Genomic DNA, 16,613 nt, shown 5'->3' on the forward strand with positions numbered 1-16,613 from the left:
GGGCCGCTCGGGGGGGCCGCTCGGGGGAGCCGCTCGGGGGGGCCGCTCGGGGGGGCCGCTCGGGGGGGCCGCTCGGGGGGGCCGCTCGGGGGGGCCGCGGAGAGCCGCGCGGGGCCGGGCCGGCGCGGGGCCGCTCCCGCCGGGAGCTGCGGAGCCGCGGGCGGGCGGGGGGTCGGAGGCCTTCGCGGGAAACGTGAGGCGTCGAGCGGCTCCTGGAGCGGCGCCCGCGTCACACAGCGGCGTGTCCCCAGGTGACGCTGCGCGGAGCCGCCCACGGCGCGACACCCACTGTGTGACACCCACGGCGCGACACCCTCGGGGCGACACCCTCGGGGCGACACCCTTGGGGCAACACCCACAGCGCGACACCCACGGGGCGACACCCACTGTGTGACACCCACTGTGTGACACCCACTGTGTGACACCCTTGTCTGACAGCGCCCGAGCCGCCGCAGCGCCCGGCGCCGCCATGGACGCGCTGCACGTGTCGGGCGTGCGCCTGGCGCGGGCGCTGCAGGCCGGGCCGGGCTGGCTGGAGCCGCTCTGGATCACCGTCACCTCCCTGGCCGACCCCAAAAGCGTCTTCACCGTCTGCTTCCCCGCCGCCCATTTCCTGGACCGCGAGGCGGGGCTGTCGGTGCTGTGGGTCGGGCTGGTCTCGGAGTGGCTCAACGTGGTCCTCAAATGGTGAGGGGCAGCCGGGGCCTGGGGTCCCGTCCGGCCGGGCGGCGCCGCGGGCGCCCAGCGGCAGCACCTTCACGGCGGCGGGAGCGCGGCCGCGGGCTCCGCCGGGTGTCGGGGCGGCTGCGGCTGCGCTGCCCGCGGCGCGGGGCTCCGCCAGCGCCCCAGCGGCGGGAGCGCGTCGGCCACACGGCCACGCCAGAAGGAGCCACGAGGGCGGGTGGGATCCGGCCCCCGCTGCCGGCTCGGCCCTCGGCCGCTGACCCGGGGGTTTCTGCCCCACCAGGTGGCTGTTTGGGGAGCGCCCGTTCTGGTGGGTCCATGAGTCGGGACTTGCCGAGAAGGTCCCGCTGCGCCAGTTCCCCGTGTCCTGCGAGACGGGACCGGGTGAGTAACGGCGAAAAGCTTTTCCCCGTGTCCCCTCTGGCGCTGGGATCTGCCGGGAGGGGCCGCAGGTGCCCGCGCCCCGACCATGTCCCGCCCCCCCGCAGGGAGCCCGTCTGGCCACTGCATGATCATGGGGGCCGCGCTCTGGCCACTTGTCACCTTGCTGACGTCACTGGCGTCCCGGCGCTCCCGGAGGTGAGTCCAGGGCCGAGGACACGGCCCCAGCCCGTGGGAGCAGCGGCAGCGGGTGGGCGCACAACCCCTGCGCGGGGCAGCGCCCGCAGGGCTCGGCTCCCGCAGGGCTCGGCTACCACAGGGCTCGGCTACCGCAGGGCCCGGCTCCCGCAGGGCTCAGCGCCCGCAGGGCTCAACGCTGCAGCTCCGGCTGCTGCTGCGATCCCCGAGCCCTCCCCGCCGCAGGTTTCCACTCTTCACCTCTGCTCTGCCCCCAGCCTGGCGCTGCGCCTGAGCCCCTTCATCGCCTACGTGCTGCTCCTCATCGTCCTCGGGCTCTCGCGCGTCTTCGTCCTCGCCCACTTCCCGCACCAGGTGCTCGGCGGCATCCTGGCAGGTGAGCGGGGTGGGGGCGGCGCTCGGGCCCCTGCCCGGGGCGTTTTGGGTGCCTTCCCCTCCCTGGAGCCCCCCACCCACCCTGGCACCCCCGTCCTCCCCGTGCAGGGGCCGCCCTGGGCTGGGGGCTGCAGGGCCGGACCCCCACGTCCCGCCCCGCCTGGTTCTTCCTGGCCGCGGCGCTGGCCCTGCTGCTGGGCGCGCTGGCGCTGCACCGTGCGCTGCTGGCTGCCGGCGTGGACATCGACTGGTGAGTCAGCGCCCGGGGCGGGGGGCTGTGGTCTGCCACAGGGCGGGGGTCTCACCGCCGGACCCCGCCCGCAGGTCCATCACTCTGGCCACCAAATGGTGCGCCAGCCCTGCCTGGCTGCGCCGCGACACCCGGCCCTTCGCCTCCGTGTGCCGCGACGCGGGCAGCAGCCTGGGGCTGGCGCTGGCGGCCGCGCTGCCCCTGCACCGGGGGCAGCCCCTGGCCCCCCGGCAGCGGCTGGCGGGGGCTGCGCTGGCGCTGGGGGCCGTGCAGGGGCTGCACCGGCTGCCGCAGCCGGAGAACGCCGCGCTCTGGTACGGCGCCAGCATCCTCAGGTACGCGGCTGCGCCCTGGCTGGTGACGTCGCTGCTGCCCCGGCTCGTCCTCTGCCTCCCCCGGGGCCTGTGGGGCGCCCCCCACGCCGAGTAGGGGTCCCCACCATAGGCTCCCCCCTCGGGGTCCTCACTGAGCCCCCGTCCTGGCTCTGCCCGTGGCTGGGGCACCCGCGTCCCTACGGCTCCCCCGGCCGGTTGTTTGACTCCTGCTGCTCCCCCTGGGGCCACGAGACCCCCCGGCACAGGGCAGGGCCGGGTGTCCCCGTGCCCAGCAGGTCTGGGACACAGCGGGGACAGGCCCAGCCCGGGGACCACCGGCAAGCAGCAACACCTTCCACTCCGCCCCAGCCCCCCGGTTCAGTTTTCCCCTGGCGCGGGGGGGGGGGGGGGAGGGGCCGGGACCCCCCTCATGCCAGGACCCCCCCCCCCCCACTGTGGTGGTCGGAGGGGCCGCCCCGTTTCTCACCAAATAAAGGCACCAATGTGACCAACCTGCTGCTCTGGTCCTGCACGGGGGGACATGGGCCAGGGACCCCCATGCAGAGCTGGGGGCGAGGGGGGTCGCAGCCCCCCGGCCGTGCTGGGCCAGCTCATGTCCCGCCGGCTGGCGGGGAAACTGAGGCACGTAGGGCAACCACGAAGCCCTGGGGGTGGGAAAGGGGACACAAAGGGGACACAAAGGCACCGGTGCCCCCCCGCCCCCCATGCTGCGTGTGCCGCTGGGTATTGCCAGAAACAGTTTTATTTGTACAAGGACGAACATCGGTGACATCTTTACAAAATACTGAACTGAAAACCTGGCGAGCGCGAGCGGGCGGAGACCGAGGGGCGGACATGGGGACACGGGGACCAGGCCCGAAGCAGGAGCCCCTGCGGGGCGGCCCTGGCCCCGGGAGGGGTCGGTTCTACACGAGGTGTCGCCCCCTCATCCCCCCTCCTGGGAGGGGCCGCGACCCCCCCAAAACAGAGCGGGGACAGAGAGGGTCCCGAGCTGCTGGTGTCACCACAGAGCCCCCTGGGGACAGCTGGGCCGGTGCCCCCCCCTCCTCCCCCCCGGGACAGGGGACACCCCCTCGCCCCATCCCGCCCCCGGACCCCAGAATAACTGAAACCACGAAGCGCCGCCCCCGCCCCCCCCGTTACAAAAATACAATTAAATAATCCATCTGTAGGAAAACGCGCTACCTGGGGGGCCTGTCCCGCTCCCTCCTGCGGAGCGCGGGCGGCTCCGCGTCCTCGGCCGGCGCGGCGACAGGAGGGTCCCTCAGCCTCTGCTCCCGGCGCTCGCCTTTTTCTCCTTTAAGAACAAAGTTTTGTCCCAACGGAGGCGCCAGGACCCGCCACCCCCGACCAGTGACACAGGGACCGCGGGGCTCGGCCCTCCTGTCACCCCGACCATGGGGACACAGGGACCGCGGGGCTCGGCCCTCCTGTCACCCCCGACCAGTGACACAGGGACCGCGGGGCTCAGCCCTCCTGTCACCCCGACCAGTGACACAGGGGACCCGCGGGGCTCAGCCCGCCCTGTCACCCCGACCATGGGGACACAGGGACCCGCGGGGCTCAGCCCGCCCTGTCACCCCGACCGGGGTCACCGAGGGGGGGAGACAACCGGGAAACCCAAAAGCTCACAGGGAAATTAAGGCATTAAAAAAACAACCGAATCAAAGGCACAAATGTCCCCGTCGCCCCCGGACGGACACCAGGGCGGCGGGAAAACCGGGAAACGGGGACAAAAACAAGGAAAACCCCCTAAAACCAAGAGGAGCCGCCGGGGGCCGGGCAGCGACAGGACGGACGGACGGACGGACGGACGGGGGGCCGGTGAACCGCTGCTGCACACAGACACAACCGCAAACACCGCGTGAGCCGGACAGGACGGGCCTTTTTTTGTGTGTTTTTTCTTCTCTTTTTAATACAAAAAGAAAATATTTTCCTCTTTTTTTTTTTCCTCCCAGTTTCTTCCATTTCAGGTTTCTTCCATTTCAGGTTTTTGTCTTTTTTTTTCTTTTTCGTAGTTTTTTTGTAGTTTTTCTGTTTGTTTTAGTGATTTTTGTGTGTTTTTCCTCTGCCAGCTGCTCCTCCCTTCTCCGGAACCGGCCTCATGGCGCGGGCTCGGCCTCCTCGGCCTCCATGGCCTCCATAGGCTCCACGGGCTCCACCGGCTCCATGGGCTCCACGGGCTCCTCCACCGGCCTGGGCACAGCGGGGACCTGAGGAGCCCCGCCCACCGCCCCCCGCCCGACACCCCGGTTCTGTCACCCCCCCACCCCGACACCCCAACACCCCTGGTTCTGTCGCCCCCCCACCCCGACACCCCAACACCCCTGGTTCTGTCGTCCCCCCGCCCCGACACCCCCGGTTCTGTTGCCCCCCGGAGCCACCTCCCCGACACCCCCGGCGCCGTCATCCTCGGGTGGGACGCGCGCCCGGGGTGACGCGCGTCCCCCATGCCACGCGTGGCTCCGCGCGCAGCCCCGGGTCCCCGTGGCCGTACCTGGGCCGGGGGCCGCAGCCGCCCCGCTCGGCGCCCACCGACAGCAGCGCCATGGCCGTCACGGTCTCGGCCTCCGCCGTCTCCCCCGCCTGCGCCTCCCGCAGCGAGCGGCCCACGGCGCCCGCGCGGCCCCGCAGCGAGGCCCAGTGCCGGCCTGCGGACACCGCAGCGCTGGGACGGGCCCGCGGGGACCCCCGGAGACCCCCCTTGTCACCCACAGCTGGGACGGCCCCGGGGGACCCCCGTGGCCAGGACACGCGTGGGGAGCCCCACGGGTCCCCCCAGGGACAGGGACAGTGCGGGGACACCCCGGGACAGGCACATCCCCAAAGTCCCCTCCAGGTCCCCCCAGGGCAAGGATGGTGCTCAGGGCCTCCCGTGGCAGGGACAGACCTGATGGCCACCCCCCCAATGGCGAGGACAGTGCTGGGGACCCCTCTGTGGCCCCCAGGACAGAACCAGCGCCGGGCCCCTCCCGTGTGGCCCGTGGCGGGACAGCCCCGGGACCCCGGACCCCGTCCCCCCGGCCGCAGGGTCTCACTCTGGATCTCGATGACCTTCTCTAGGGCGGCCACCGCGCCGGCGCTGGGCTTCTGCTGCAGCAGGGACGGGTCCAGCGGCTCCAGCTGCGGGGAACCATCAGCACCCAAACTCGCCACCAGCCCCCCCAACGCCCCTCGGGAGCAGGGACGGGGCCAGAGCCCCTTGATGGACCCTGGGGAAACCGCGGCACAGCACCGCGCGCGCCCCGATAGCCCCTGCGCCGCGGGGGACAGCGGGTGGCAGGGACGGGTCCCCCGGCGGGGTCCGGGGCGCCCGCACCTCCAGGCCCAGCAGCGCGGACACGCAGGCCTCCGAGGCGTCGCAGATGGCCGTCAGGTCGTGCCCGCCCTCCAGCGCCAGCACCACGCGCCCCCCGGCCAGCGTCATCAGCTGCCGCGTCAGGTGCCCGAAGCCTGCGGGGACACCGGCGGGGGTGACAAGCCGCTCGAGCGGGGCCCTGCACCCGGGGGCCACCCCCGGACCCCACTCACATTTGGCGGTGACAGAGTAGCCGCCGAGCGGTGACAAGTGACCCTCAACAGCGTCGAATCCGGCCGAGACCAGCACCACGTCCGGGGAGAACTCGGTTGCGATGGGCATCACCACGGTCCTGGAGGGCGGGTCAGGCCACAGGGACCCCCGGGGCACAGGGACCCCCAGGGCACAGGGACCCCCGGGGCACCGGGACATCCCCGGGACACAGAGACACTCCTGGGGCACAGGGAACCCCCTGGGGTACAGGGACCCCCCCATGGCAGAGCCCCCCAGGGCGCCCACCTGAAGGCGGTCAGATACTCCACGTCCCCGATGGGGGGGTCCACGCCGCCGGTCCAGGCGATGTTGACGTTGTAGCCCACTCCCATCCCGCTGCCCACCTGGGCACAGCCACGAGTGACCCCAGTGCTGCCGCCAGAGCGGGGGACAGCGGGGGACACGGGCACCCCCGCAGCCCCCCGTACCTCCTCGGGCGCCCCGCTGCCCGGGAAGAAGTTGCCGTCGTCGTAGCGGTGCAGGGAGACGTAGAGGACGCCGGGGTCACTGTAGAAGGCTTGTTGGGTCCCGTTCCCGTGGTGGATGTCCTGCCGGTGCCAGCAGCGTCACGGACCCCCCACCGTCCTGCAGGCTCCCTGTCACCTGGGGGCCCCGTCCCCTCCCCGGGGGGCCCTTACCCAGTCCACGATGAGGATCCGGCCCACGCTGAGCTTCTGCTGGAGCAGTTTGGCCGAGATGGCCACCGAGTTGAAAAAGCAAAAGCCCCTGGGGACGGCGAGCGTGGGTGAGCACCGCGGCGTGCCCGGCGCCCCGGCCCTGCAGGGGTCCCACACTCACATGGCCGTGGACTCCTCCGCGTGGTGCCCCGGGGGGCGGATGACGGCGAAGCCGTTCTGAGGGGACAGAGGGGCACGTGTGACACCCGCGCACCCCGAGCGTGCGGGCCCGGGGGGGCACAAGGACGCCTGTGACGTGCCAGCCCTGCCCTCACCTTGATGTCCCCGGCAGCCACCTTGAAGGCGAGCTCCAGCAGGCAGCCCACCGCCATGCGCACCGCGCCGGACGAGTGCATCTCGTTCCACACCGTGTCACTGTCCACCTGCGCCGGGTGACACAGGGACCCGTCAGCGGGGCCAGGCCAGCCCGGCGCCCCCGCCTCCACACACTCACCCCGATGCCCCCACACGGCAGCACGGCGTACGTCTTCTGGCCGATGGGACCTGGCGGGGCAGACGGTACCGTCACAAGGGGGGTGGCAGTGGGGACAGTGTCCACCCAAATCCAAAAGGGGACCCAGGCGTCCGGGCACCCCCGCCCTCAGTCAGCGCCTACCCAGGAGCTTCTTGCTGTCGAGCTTCTGGCGGTTGAGGGGGCTGGTGCCGTAGAGCAGCGCGTGGTGCTCCGAGTGCACCGTCTGGATCTCCTCCAGCGTCGCCTTCCTGCCCCGGACGCGCTGGGAAGGGGACGCGGGATGAGCCCCAGGCGAGGGGCCCGGGGGTGGGAGGGGCCCTGGGGGTCTCACCTCGCACTTGCCAAGGAGCCCGGTCTCCTGTAGGCGCGACCAGATGCTCTGGATGCGGCCGGCGTGCTCGGGGTGGATGTTGGTGTTGCCGCAGGTGCACTGGTGCTTCAGCATGAACGTGTCGTACACCACGCCTGCGCGGCAGCCTCAGCGCGGCCCCGGGCGCCCACGGGGGAGCCCACGGGGCAGGGGTCCCACGGGGCACCCCAAGTGGCAGCGTGGCACACGGGCAGCGCTGGGCGCCCCAGGATGGGAAACCCTTTGGAACACGGGGACCCCTGGCACCCCAAGGGACTGGAAACCCCAGGGACAGGGACGCCCCTGGGCACAAGGGACGTGACACCCCCAGGGACAGCAGCCCCCCGCCCCCAGGCCGCCCGCCGTCCCCCCGTACCTGTGGTGAAGAGGTGCTGGGGGGGCCCGTCGGGCGCGGGGGGCTTCACGGCGGCGCTGGCCGGGGACGACTGGGTGCGGGCGAGCGCCGGGTGCGGCAGCGCCAGGACGCCCAGCGGGGCGCCGGGGAACAGCTGCAGCGGCGCCTCGGGGAACACCTGGGGGGCCCGGCCCGTCAGCCCGGCCCACCGGGGAGGGGGGGGAGGAGAGGGGAGGGGGCGGCCACGGGCCGGGGGGGATGAGTCAGGGCCGGGGGCTGCGGGGGCGGCAGAGCCGGAGGCCGGGGGGGGGATGAGTCACCGCGCCCTCCAAGTCATCGCAGCGGCAGCGGGGGGGACGGGGCGCAGGCAGCGGGGGGCACGGGGGACCAGGGGATCGGCGGGGCCGCTCGTGCAGAGCTTGGGGGGCACTCGGGGGGGGGCTGGTGACATTTGGGCCTCCCCACCCTGGTCCATGGGCCCCCAAACACTCACCTGCTTGTAGGTGATGCCCAGCTCGGTCACATCAGGGGCCTCGTCCCCGCTGTCCCCCGGCTCCAGGGGCTCCCCACAGCCCTCGGGGTCCTGCGGGCGCTCCGGGGGGTCCCCGGCGTCCGGGGGGGCGAGTGGGGGGACCCCGTCACCCGGGGGGGGGAGACTGCTGCTCCGTCAGCTCCTCCTCCGTCTCCTCGGGGTGGGTGGGGGGCTGCCGCGCCAGCTCCCCCCCCTTGGGGAGCAGCTGGGGGGGCGGTGGGTGCAGGGGCCAAACTGAGCCCCCCAGCACCCCTGCCAGCCCCACAGCGACCCGGTGCCCCCGGCCCCACAGCCACCCCGCACCACCCTCTGCCCCGGGCCCCCCCACACCCCCCGTACACCCCACAGCTGCCCAGGATCCCCCCACACCCACCCCACGCTCCCCCCACCGCCCCCCTCCAGCCCCACGGCAACCCCTCCGCACCTTGCCCAGCGACACCTGCTGCTTGTCGAGGAAGTGGTGCTGGAGGGCGCCGTGGGGCAGCGCGCCGTGGGGCAGCGCGCCGTGGGGCAGCGCCTGGGGGCTCTGCGGCAGCGGAGACGACTGCGTGCGGCTCAGGGGCCGGTGCCGCAGCAGCTTCGTCACCGTCCGCACGCTCCCCGCGCGCTCGCCGGTCACCAGCGGCGACTGCCCGTGCAGCGGCACTGCGGGAGCCACGTCAGGCGCTGCCCGGCCCGGCCGGCGCCGGGGCCGCCAGCGGGAAACCGCGGCAGCGCGGGGACCGAGGCGGTGCGGGGGAAACCGAGGCGGTGCGGGGGAAACCGAGGTGGTGCGGGGGAAACTGAGGCAGCAAGGGGAAACCGCGGCGGCGCGCGGGAAGCGGCGCGGGCTCTCACCGGCGATGAGGGTGCTCTGCTGGCGCGCTTGCTCCAGGAGCAGGACGTGCTGCAGCAGGGACGCGGGGCCGGCGGGGGGGTCCCCGTCCAGCGCCACCCCCAGCAGGCAGCCCGGGATGGACGACGTGCTCAGGAACTTGCCGGTGAGGGTGGCCCCGGGGCGCAGAGCGGCCACCGCCGGGCGCTCGGCCTCCGCCTGCGGGGACAGCGTGGGGGACGCCTGCGGGGACAGGGGCTGGCACTGTCCCCACTGCCACACGGGGGCAGAGGGAGAGGGATCCCCCCACCCACCGTCACCATCGTGCTGCTGGGTGACCCCCACCAGGGCACCGGGCCCCCAGGCCACTCCTACAGGACATCAGGTCCTTGTGCCACCCCCAGGGGGTCCCACACGACCCCTATGGGGCTTCAGGTCTCGGTGCCGCCCCGCGGGGCGCGGGGTCCCCGCGCAGAGTCCCTGCGCCGGCCCCACTCACACTGAGGTGGGAGTTGGTGACGGTGACGGTGGCCTGGAGCCCCAGCGAGATGTTGGGCAGCGACGGGGACGTGTAGAGGCTGAGCTGGCCGGAGCCGTCCAGCGCCAGGGGCTGCGGCAGGAGCTGCTGCGGCGGGGACGCGGCACAGACACGCCATGAGCACGTGTGCCACGACTCGCCACGGGCAAGCACACACATGTGCCACGACACGCCATAGACACGCACACGCGTGTGCCACGACACACCACGGACACACACACGACCCGCAGCCCTGGGAGCAGCCACTGGCTGTGTGTACCCGAGCACACGTGTGTGCCCGGACACGGACCCGCTGGCTGCACACGTCTGAGCACGCGCGTGCCCTCCAAGCGCGCTGCAGTGCACACGTCTGAGCACGCGCGTGCCCTCTGAGCGCGCTGCGGCGCACACGTCTGAGCACGCACCCGGCTGCACACACATGGACGTACGTGTACCCCGAGCACACTCACACCACACACTTGCACACACACGAGCACACAGAGCACACGCATGAGCACACACAACACACATCTGCACACACAGCACACACTTGCACACACAGCACACGCCCCGCGCGCCCGGCAGCCCGTACCTCAGCTGGGATGTTGGGGACGGAGCCGGTGAGGCCGTTCTCGGCAATGGCGCCGTGGGAGCTGTTTGGGGAGCTGGGCCCGGAGCCGGGGGCGCTGCTGCAGAGCGAGGACACTGCGGGGGGGCTCGCGTCAGGGGGCACCATGCCCGCCCTGCCCGCTTTCCCCGGCCGGGGCGTGTGGCCACGGGGGAGAGGGCAGCGCGCCCGGCGTGCGCGCACGTTCAGAACTGCGTGGACACACAAGCATGCACGTGCACGAGCGCGTGTGCGCAAGTTACAGAACCACTCGTGCACGCGTGTTGCACAAGCACGTATGTGCACAAGCACAGGTGTGCGCACATTACACAAGCACATATGTGCACATATGTTGCGCAAGCATATACGTGCACATGCACATGTGTGCACACACCTTACACAAGCACACGCGTGCACACGTGTTGCACAAGCCTGTGCACGCCCTGGCAGGCAGCACCTGGCCAGAGCCCCCAGCGCTGCAAACAGCCCCCCGGGACTCAGGGAAACTGAGGCAGACCCGGCGCTCGGCTCACCCGTGATCTCAATCGCGCGCTTCTTGAAGGTGCTGATGACGGTGCCGTCCTTGCGGCGCAGCAGCGGGCTGCTCCTGCGCTCCGCCACCTTCTGTTTCAACCGTGACCGCACCTTCAGGTTGGGCTCGGAGGCTGCGGGGGCAGCGGCGTCAGCCTCGCACGGCTCCGGCGCCCCCGCCAGAGCCCCTGCCGGAGCCCTCGCACCCACCGGTTTTGCGCAGCGGGAAATCGTCCCGGCCGTCGTAGGTGCCGAGGAGGGGGAGTTTGTAGGAGGGGGGGGTCCCGGGGCTGCCCGTCTGGGGCGGGGAACTCTGGTCCAACGAGGTGTGGTGAGCCCTGGGGGCGAAGGTGGAAGCGACTGGGACGCCCAGGTCCCCCCGCCCCAGCCTGGGGGGGTGTCTGGGTCCTGGGGCGACCTACCAACATTTGGGGTGCTGGGGGAGGGAATGGTTGGGCGGGCCGGTGCCCGGCTCCTTCGTCTTGCTGAGCAGAAACTCCTGCAGCTTCAGCTTCACCTCGGTGCTGGCGATGGCACCTGGCGGGGCACGGCTGGGATGGGGGGATGGCGCGCGCTGCCCCAGCCCCCGGGAGCCTCCTGCAGCCCCCGGCCCCCCGCAGCCCCCGCCCCGCTCACTCTCGCGGCTCCTGTCCTTGCTGCGCAGCGCGTGCAGCTGCTCCAGGCGCTGCTGCTGCTCCAGCTCCTGCCGCTCCCGCTGCCGCTGCTGCTCCAGCTCCTGCTGCCGGCGCGCGGCCAGCGCCTCCTGCTGCTGCTGCGGGACCCGCGCGCGCCCGCGCCCCCATGTACGCGGCAGCACGCCCCCCCCGCGGCCCCGGCACCCCCAAAGGCTCCATCACCCCGACAACTGACACCCCACGACTCCAGCGCCCCGTCCCTCCCTGGCGGCCCCATCGCTGCGGACAGGAGATGCCCCCTTGACCCCCAGTCTGCTCCCCAAAGTCCCCATCACCCCAACAGGTCACATCCCACAGCTCCATCACCCCAAGACAGGATGCCCCATGGTTCCATCACCCAGACAGGTGACACCCCACAGCTCCATCATCCCAAATATCTCCCCAATGTCCCCAGCACCCCAACAGGGTGATGCCACATGGCTCCATCAGCCCCCATCTCCCCCAGATGGCTCCATCCCCCCCATTAGGTGACCCCCCCCAAGGCTCCATCGCCCCACACACACCTTGAGGTGCTTCTGGAGCTGGACCTCGTGCTGGCGGGTGAGGTGCTCGTGCTGCTTCTGGAACTCGGCGAAGAGCAGCTGCTTCTGGAGCTGCTGCTGCTGCTTGAGCGCCAGGAGCTCCCGCTGCAGCTGCCGCTCCCGCGCCGCCGCGTCCAGCCCCGGGCCCCGCCGCTCCCCGGGGGGCTCCGCCGGCCCCTCCGGCCCTGCGGGCACCGGCAGGCTGGGGGCAGGGGTCCCAGGGACCGGGGCGGAGGGGCAGGCGCAGGGGACGGGAACCGCCAGGGACGGGGCAGTTTGGGGCAGCGGGGGTGTCAGGGCCCAGCCCCCCAACCAGGACCCCGGGTCCCCCACCAGCTCCGAGCGCCCTGGATCCGCCCCGCGCTTCCGTTTCCCTGCCCCGCTCCAGAAATGGGGGAGTCATCCCACGCTGAGCCCCCGCATCTGCAACACGCAACAAGAGGGCAGTGGGGGGGCAGGATCGAGCCCTCCCCGCTAACACACCCTCCTACGGCCTCAAGCCCGGGACGGGCATAACCCCCCCAGCACCCACCAGAAACCCACAGAAAACCGGGGCGGGGGGCACAACCCACCCCCCCAGCAGCGAAGGGCGCGGGGAGGGAGCCCCGGCCCCCCCGCACAGCGGCCCGGCGGGGGGACCCCGGCCCCACGCAAACAGGAAGGCGGGGGCGGGGGCGCGCGCTGCATGCGAACGTGCGCCCCCCCCCCCCCCCGCGGCCGCACGTCGGGCACTGACGCGCGCCCGGGACGATCCGCAGACGTCACCGTCACCGCAGCGCGCGGGACCGGCCCCCCCCGCACGGCCCCGCGCGCCGTGTCCCGCGCCGAGCAGCGCGGCGCTCGCCCCCTCCCACGTCACCGCGGGGGCTCAGCCCTGGGGCGCCACGCACGCGGGGGGCAGGTCTGGGGGGCGCGAGGGGCGCCCTCGGCTCCGCAGAGCCTGACAGTCCCACTGCGGGGGGCACAAAGCCACCCGGGGGTGCTGGGGTGCCATGGGGGGTGGCAGCACCCAGCACCAGCCAGAAGGGGCGGCCCCTGGGGGGGAGCTAAAAATAGCCACGGGAGGGGCCGGGGCAGGAGTCAAACCTGCACTTAGGGGCTCAGAAGTGGCTTTGGGCTGGCGAGGGGCCGGGGCCACCACCCTTGCCGGGGGGGCCACCCCCCCACGGGATGGAGCTGCTTAACCCCTTGGTGCCCGCAGACCCCCCCAAAACGAAGGGCCCCCCGGCCAGCGCAACAGGCCCCTCTGCGCCGTCCCCGTGGGGGTGCACTGCGGGGGGGCAGCAGCTCCGCCCTGGGCACACTCGTGCACACGCACCCCCAGCCCCCCCGTGCCAGACCCGGCTTCAGCCCCCCAAAACCCGCCCCCCCGCGCAGCCCCGGGTGCCGGGCACAGATCTGGCCCCCCCGCGGGCTCTGGTCTCTGGCGCCTGGAAATCGCCGCGCACGGGAGGGGCCGCCTATAAATAGGGCAGCGCGCGGGGGGGCCACGATGGCTCCCGCGGGACGGGGCGTGCCCTGCGCCCCCATCCCCTCTGGGGACACGTGGGGCCACTCTGGCTGCACCCCCAAACTGCCCCCTAGGACTGAGGAAGAGGGGCTGCTCCTGCCCGGGGGGGCTGCACAGCGCTGGGATCCCCTGATCCCCCGAGAAGCCCCCAGACCCACCCGCCCCCCTCCCCTGACTGCTGGGCCGTTAATCCGTATCAGCGCTGCCGGGAATAAAACCCGGGTCGCCAGAGGGAGATCGGCCCCCGGCCCGGAGAGCGCGGCGCGCGGCCCCCCCACCGCAGGCCCCCCACCGGAGCCCCGGGGGTCGGGGTCCCCGTCTGCTGGGGGCGCAGACGCCGACTCAGCGCATTTCCCACCGGGTCAGTGACCCGGAGCGGCTCCGTGGGGCTGCGCCCAGGGGGTGACAACGGGCTGAGGCGGTGACACCCCCCGAGCCGTGCGTAACCCCCCCACCAGCGGCAGCCACGTTTATTTACCCGCAAGTTAATCCCAAGCCGGGACTTTTAATAGCTGGGATATTTCTGGCCGCCCCCGGCCCCTGCCCCCCCGGGGTGCTGCGGGCCCTGACGTCACCGGCTATTCCTGGTGCCGCCGGCGGGCGCGAGGCCACGGGAACCGGCCCGCGGGCCCCCCGACCCGCAGCCCCTCCGGGTGGTGGCACCGGGGGACGCGCTCAGGGCACGGGGTGAACAGCGGGGATGGAGGAGAGGGGGGCACCTGCAGCCCAGGGATGACCCCACCACCTGTGACACTGGGGGACGCTCGGCTCCTGCAGAACCCCCCAAAGGCAGCTCAGCTTTGGGGTGAGGTGCAGGGAGGGCCCCGGGGGACGCTGAGCACCCGGCAGGTGACAGGGAGCCCAGGGGCTCAGGAGCGCCCTGGGACGTGTCCCCGTGACGCACGTGGCCCCAGGGAGCACAGCTGGACCCGGCCCAACTCATCACAGCCGCCGCAGCCCCCAGGCCCGGCCGGAGCTGCAGCTGGGGGGATCCCAAGGAAAGCGCCGCGGGGACGGGCAGAGGCGGCCGGGCCACGTCCCTGTGCCACCGCGCCGCGTGCCAGGCACGGCCCGGCGCCGCTCCAAAAATACCGGCAGGTGGGTAACGGGCAGCGGCAGCACCGGGGTACTGGGCACAAAGGGGACACCCCCACCCCGTCCTGAACTGATGGCACATCTCCAGTGTCACCCAGGCCGACGGGGTCTCCGACATCACCGCGTGCCTCGGTTCCCCTCCCCACCACCCTGAAAGCTGCAGGCGGACGCCGGGGTCGGCGAAGCCGCTTGTCCCCGGCCGAGCGTCGGGGGCCACGCGCGTCCAGATGTCACTGGAATTCCCACCGGGCTAATTACAGGGCGGCTCTGACGAGGAGCCAGCGCACCGACGCGGCGGGGCAGCTCGCAGTCACCAGCTCGTCCCCACGCGCCACCCTGGGATGTCACCGAGCTGAGCCCACATCCCAGCACGCTGGGGTCCACGGGGACCTGCTGCCGAGCCGCGCCACAAGATTTCACCACAAAGAGCCGAAGCAGCCGCCGCATGTGATCCGTGTGGACGGCGCTGACCGACCCGTGCCTCAGTTTTTCAGGTGCCGGGCCCGGGACCACCGAGGCAGGGGCGGCTCAGGCACCGTGCCCGCCGCACGGCATCCACCGTCTCGCACGGTGACGCCCACGCGGGCGCAGATGAGGCACAGCGGGCGCGTGGCGGCGGTGCGCCGGTGCGCCGCGTGTGACACCGCGATGGCACGTCAGTCCCCGTCCACCCGACGGCTGCTGAGGTGAGGGGGGGCTCCAGGGCCACGGGGGGGAACCCCCCACGCAGGGGGGCTGGGGACGATGCCCGGCTGGGAGGAGCGCCCCCGCTGTCCCCGGGTCTCACCTGTGTCACTCCGGGGGTCCATGGTGGCCGGCGGGTGACGGTGGTGCGGGGGGGGGCCGTGCGGAGAGGCTGTCAGCGCCGGGGCTGTGCTTGTGCCGCCCGGGAGCCCTGCGGGACCGAGCGCCCCTGTCAGCACCCCCGGGAGAACCCCCAGCACCAAACCAGGGGAGCCCGGAGCCGACCGCCGGATCCAGCCCTGCGCCCCCCGGCCCCTGAGCACCCGCTGGCGGGACGCGGCCCCGGGGAATGGGGGACCCTGCAAAGCGGGTGGAGGGACAGAGGGGACGTGGGGAACACAGAGGGAACGTGGCGGGGGACAGCGTTACACAAGGCTCTGCAGGAAAACGGGGGGGCACAAACGGGGAGCCCAGGGAGAACGATGGGGAAGCGCAGCCCCCGAGGCCCCCCAGCGGTACCACCCCCCACGGGGACAGGGGTGGGTCCCCCGCGGGTCTCGTTCAGCAGGCTCGGACCCCGCCGCATGGGGGACACACACACTCAGGCCCGACCCGGCTCCCCCCAGCGCTGCAGCCCCCCCGAGGCATCGCCCCGAGACGGGGTCGGGACGGGCCACGCGTGGGGGCCACGCTCAGCTCTGCAGGGGCGGGACGGACCCCACGGGGCCGGGGCGGCGCTGCCGGCAGACCCGCGCCCGGCGCGGTGCAACGGGCCCCCTGCAAAGGGCCCGCGCTGCGGAGCCGCCCCGCGCTGGCGCGCGGACCCCGCGCTGCTCCGCGCAACCGATCGCGCGGGGCCCCCGTTCGCGCGGGCCCCCCTCGCTGCGCACGACCCCCCATTTGCACGGGCCGCCCCGACACCGCACGGCACGAGCCCCGCTGCACGGCGACCCCCGCGCTGCAGCCCCCCCGCGCTGCACGGCGCCCCCCCCGCCGCGCCGCCCCCTGCCCGGCCCCGGTACCTGCGCGGGCCCCGGTCCCGGCCCCGTCGCCCCGCGCGCACCCCGCCGCCCCTCCATCTTTGCAGCGGGGCCCCGCCCGCCCCGACAACAACATTCGGTGACGTCACTCGCCGTCACGTGACGGAACCCTGCGCTAAAAATAGCCTCGCCCCGCCCCCTTCCCCGGGGGCGGGGCGAGACGGGGGGGGGGCCCTTAAAGGGGCCGGGGCGAGGGCAACGGCAAATGCGTGTGAGTGCGCTGGTGTGCAACTGCCTATGTGTGAGTGTGCGCCATGGGCTGGCGTGCAACGGCACAGTGCGAGTGTGTCGTGAGCAAATGTGCAACGGCGCACGTGTGAGCGTCTGTGACGGGGTGGCCTGCTGCAGCACCATCGTGTGCCACAGGCTGCTGTGCAGCTGCACACGTGCGTGTGCACAAGAAGCCGGTGTGCAATT

General features: G+C 72.8%; 2 protein-coding genes across 2 annotated transcripts; one reads left to right on the forward strand and one right to left on the reverse strand.

Moving 5' to 3' along the window:
• Positions 1-312: 312 nt before the first annotated feature.
• On the forward strand, positions 313-2,482 carry G6PC3 (glucose-6-phosphatase catalytic subunit 3). Its single transcript, XM_080360007.1, has 6 exons — positions 313-687; positions 968-1,068; positions 1,173-1,263; positions 1,521-1,639; positions 1,747-1,888; positions 1,963-2,482. Exons 1-6 carry the CDS (start codon positions 470-472, stop codon positions 2,315-2,317), a joined length of 1,026 nt encoding a protein of 341 aa, XP_080216133.1. The 5' UTR covers positions 313-469; the 3' UTR covers positions 2,318-2,482.
• Positions 2,483-3,844: 1,362 nt separating this feature from the next.
• Positions 3,845-16,272, reverse strand: HDAC5 (histone deacetylase 5; the record flags this gene model as incomplete). The annotated part of the gene is given in 27 exon segments (XM_080359682.1): positions 3,845-4,419; positions 4,721-4,874; positions 5,262-5,346; positions 5,543-5,676; positions 5,755-5,873; positions 6,041-6,138; positions 6,223-6,342; positions 6,433-6,520; positions 6,593-6,648; positions 6,747-6,854; positions 6,926-6,975; positions 7,088-7,208; positions 7,278-7,411; positions 7,672-7,828; positions 8,144-8,302; positions 8,304-8,387; positions 8,607-8,827; positions 9,020-9,239; positions 9,496-9,621; positions 10,106-10,218; positions 10,654-10,785; positions 10,862-10,989; positions 11,074-11,188; positions 11,288-11,423; positions 11,850-12,052; positions 15,260-15,367; positions 16,179-16,272. Coding segments are annotated over 27 exon segments (3,357 nt in total). The 3' UTR covers positions 3,845-4,325.
• Between the last annotated feature and the right edge of the window lie 341 nt (positions 16,273-16,613).

Source organism: Nesoenas mayeri (assembly GCF_963082525.1).
Source record: "Nesoenas mayeri genome assembly, chromosome: 26".
Taxonomy (NCBI): Eukaryota; Metazoa; Chordata; class Aves; order Columbiformes; family Columbidae; genus Nesoenas; species Nesoenas mayeri.

What these genes read in the sequence shown, in the direction of transcription:
- G6PC3 (XM_080360007.1), top strand. Translation starts at nt 470, where the DNA reads ATGGACGCGCTGCACGTGTCGGGCGTGCGCCTGGCGCGGGCGCTGCAG. An exon ending in CTCAACGTGGTCCTCAAATG is followed by an intron (nt 688 to 967) that starts GTGAGGGGCAGC and finishes CTGCCCCACCAG; the next exon opens with GTGGCTGTTTGGGGAGCGCC. An exon ending in GCTCGGCGGCATCCTGGCAG is followed by an intron (nt 1,640 to 1,746) that starts GTGAGCGGGGTG and finishes CTCCCCGTGCAG; the next exon opens with GGGCCGCCCTGGGCTGGGGG.